This window comes from Octopus bimaculoides, chromosome 25, assembly GCF_001194135.2.
Source record: "Octopus bimaculoides isolate UCB-OBI-ISO-001 chromosome 25, ASM119413v2, whole genome shotgun sequence".
Classification (NCBI taxonomy): domain Eukaryota; kingdom Metazoa; phylum Mollusca; class Cephalopoda; order Octopoda; family Octopodidae; genus Octopus; species Octopus bimaculoides.
Window position 1 is genome coordinate 22,742,352 of NC_069005.1, and position 1,152 is coordinate 22,743,503.

Sequence of the window (1,152 nt, forward strand, 5' to 3'; positions counted from 1 at the left end):
GGGGGGGGGGGTAATGTAGAGGTGGTGATGTAAAGGGGTTGATGTAGAAAGAATGATGTAGAGAGTCTTAATTAACAAGATGTAATTAAGAGAAATTAGTTTAGTGAGATAGTAGGAGTGATGCAGAGGAGTTATACCAAGTTGAACAACAATAGCCACTCATCAATACAAACTGACTTTATCTATCTTGAATCACCTCTCACCCTCCACAACATCAAAATGCCCAAATCTGAAAATAAGTGTCACTTACAATATTTTCCTTTGGTACATATTCCCAGCGGACAACATCAGAAGCTTTACTGTCAAAAGAAATTGATATATTTTACAAGAACACATACTTTATATTTAGACATACATACATATATACTGTTGTGGAAGGATTCTGACCACCCCCATGTGACCAAAAGTGGACTGATGTATTTCAATGAAATAAAGAAACTGTGTGAACTGTTGGCAGTTGACAGCATTGATAGTTTGGGTTGGATTACTGTGCTAGTTTAATATTGTTTGGTGTAGTATGGAAGATGTTCTGTGTGAACATATTAATTCTGTGAAAGGTTATTCTAGATAACCATATCCAAATGCTATTCCACTACTTTGTGCACATCCCATTACTGGCGATGAGATATTCAAACCCCACAAAGACATAACACATACATACATGAATAAATAAATAAATAAGTGGAACAGTAAGACTATGCAAGACTTTTCTCAGGTTTAAAATATGACTTTGTTTTTATTATCTGCATATCAAAGATGAAGCTTTGTACCTTTGATAGAAACCAGCTTCTTCAGAGAAAGAATTTAAATGATTAAATACAGAATTGACATACGTACATACATACATTCATTCATTCATCCATCCATCCATCCATACATACATACATACATGCATACATATGTCCCAGGGCCACATTAAATCACACAGCACACACTATAAAGTCGTTAGTGTTATGAATGGCATCCAGCCAAATTAGATTGGAATCTGGTGCAGCTCTCCTGCTTGCGAGCTCCTGTCAAACCATCCAACCCATGCCAGCATGGAAAACAAATGTTAAAGGATGAGGATAATGATGGTATATACATACACACATGTATATATATATGTGTGTGTATATATATATATATATATATATATATATATATATATAT

The 1,152-nt window shown here is 34.5% G+C and overlaps 1 protein-coding gene across 1 annotated transcript in view; it reads right to left on the reverse strand.

Moving 5' to 3' along the window:
* Nucleotides 1–1,152, reverse strand: part of LOC106867435 (harmonin) — a gene marked incomplete at its 5' end in the record, with an annotated part of 38,500 nt that overhangs the window by 28,849 nt on the left and 8,499 nt on the right. The window contains one exon of the mRNA XM_052976838.1: nt 251–299. Coding sequence (XP_052832798.1) covers nt 251–299 — 49 coding nt within the window. The remainder of the gene's footprint in view (nt 1–250; nt 300–1,152) is intronic.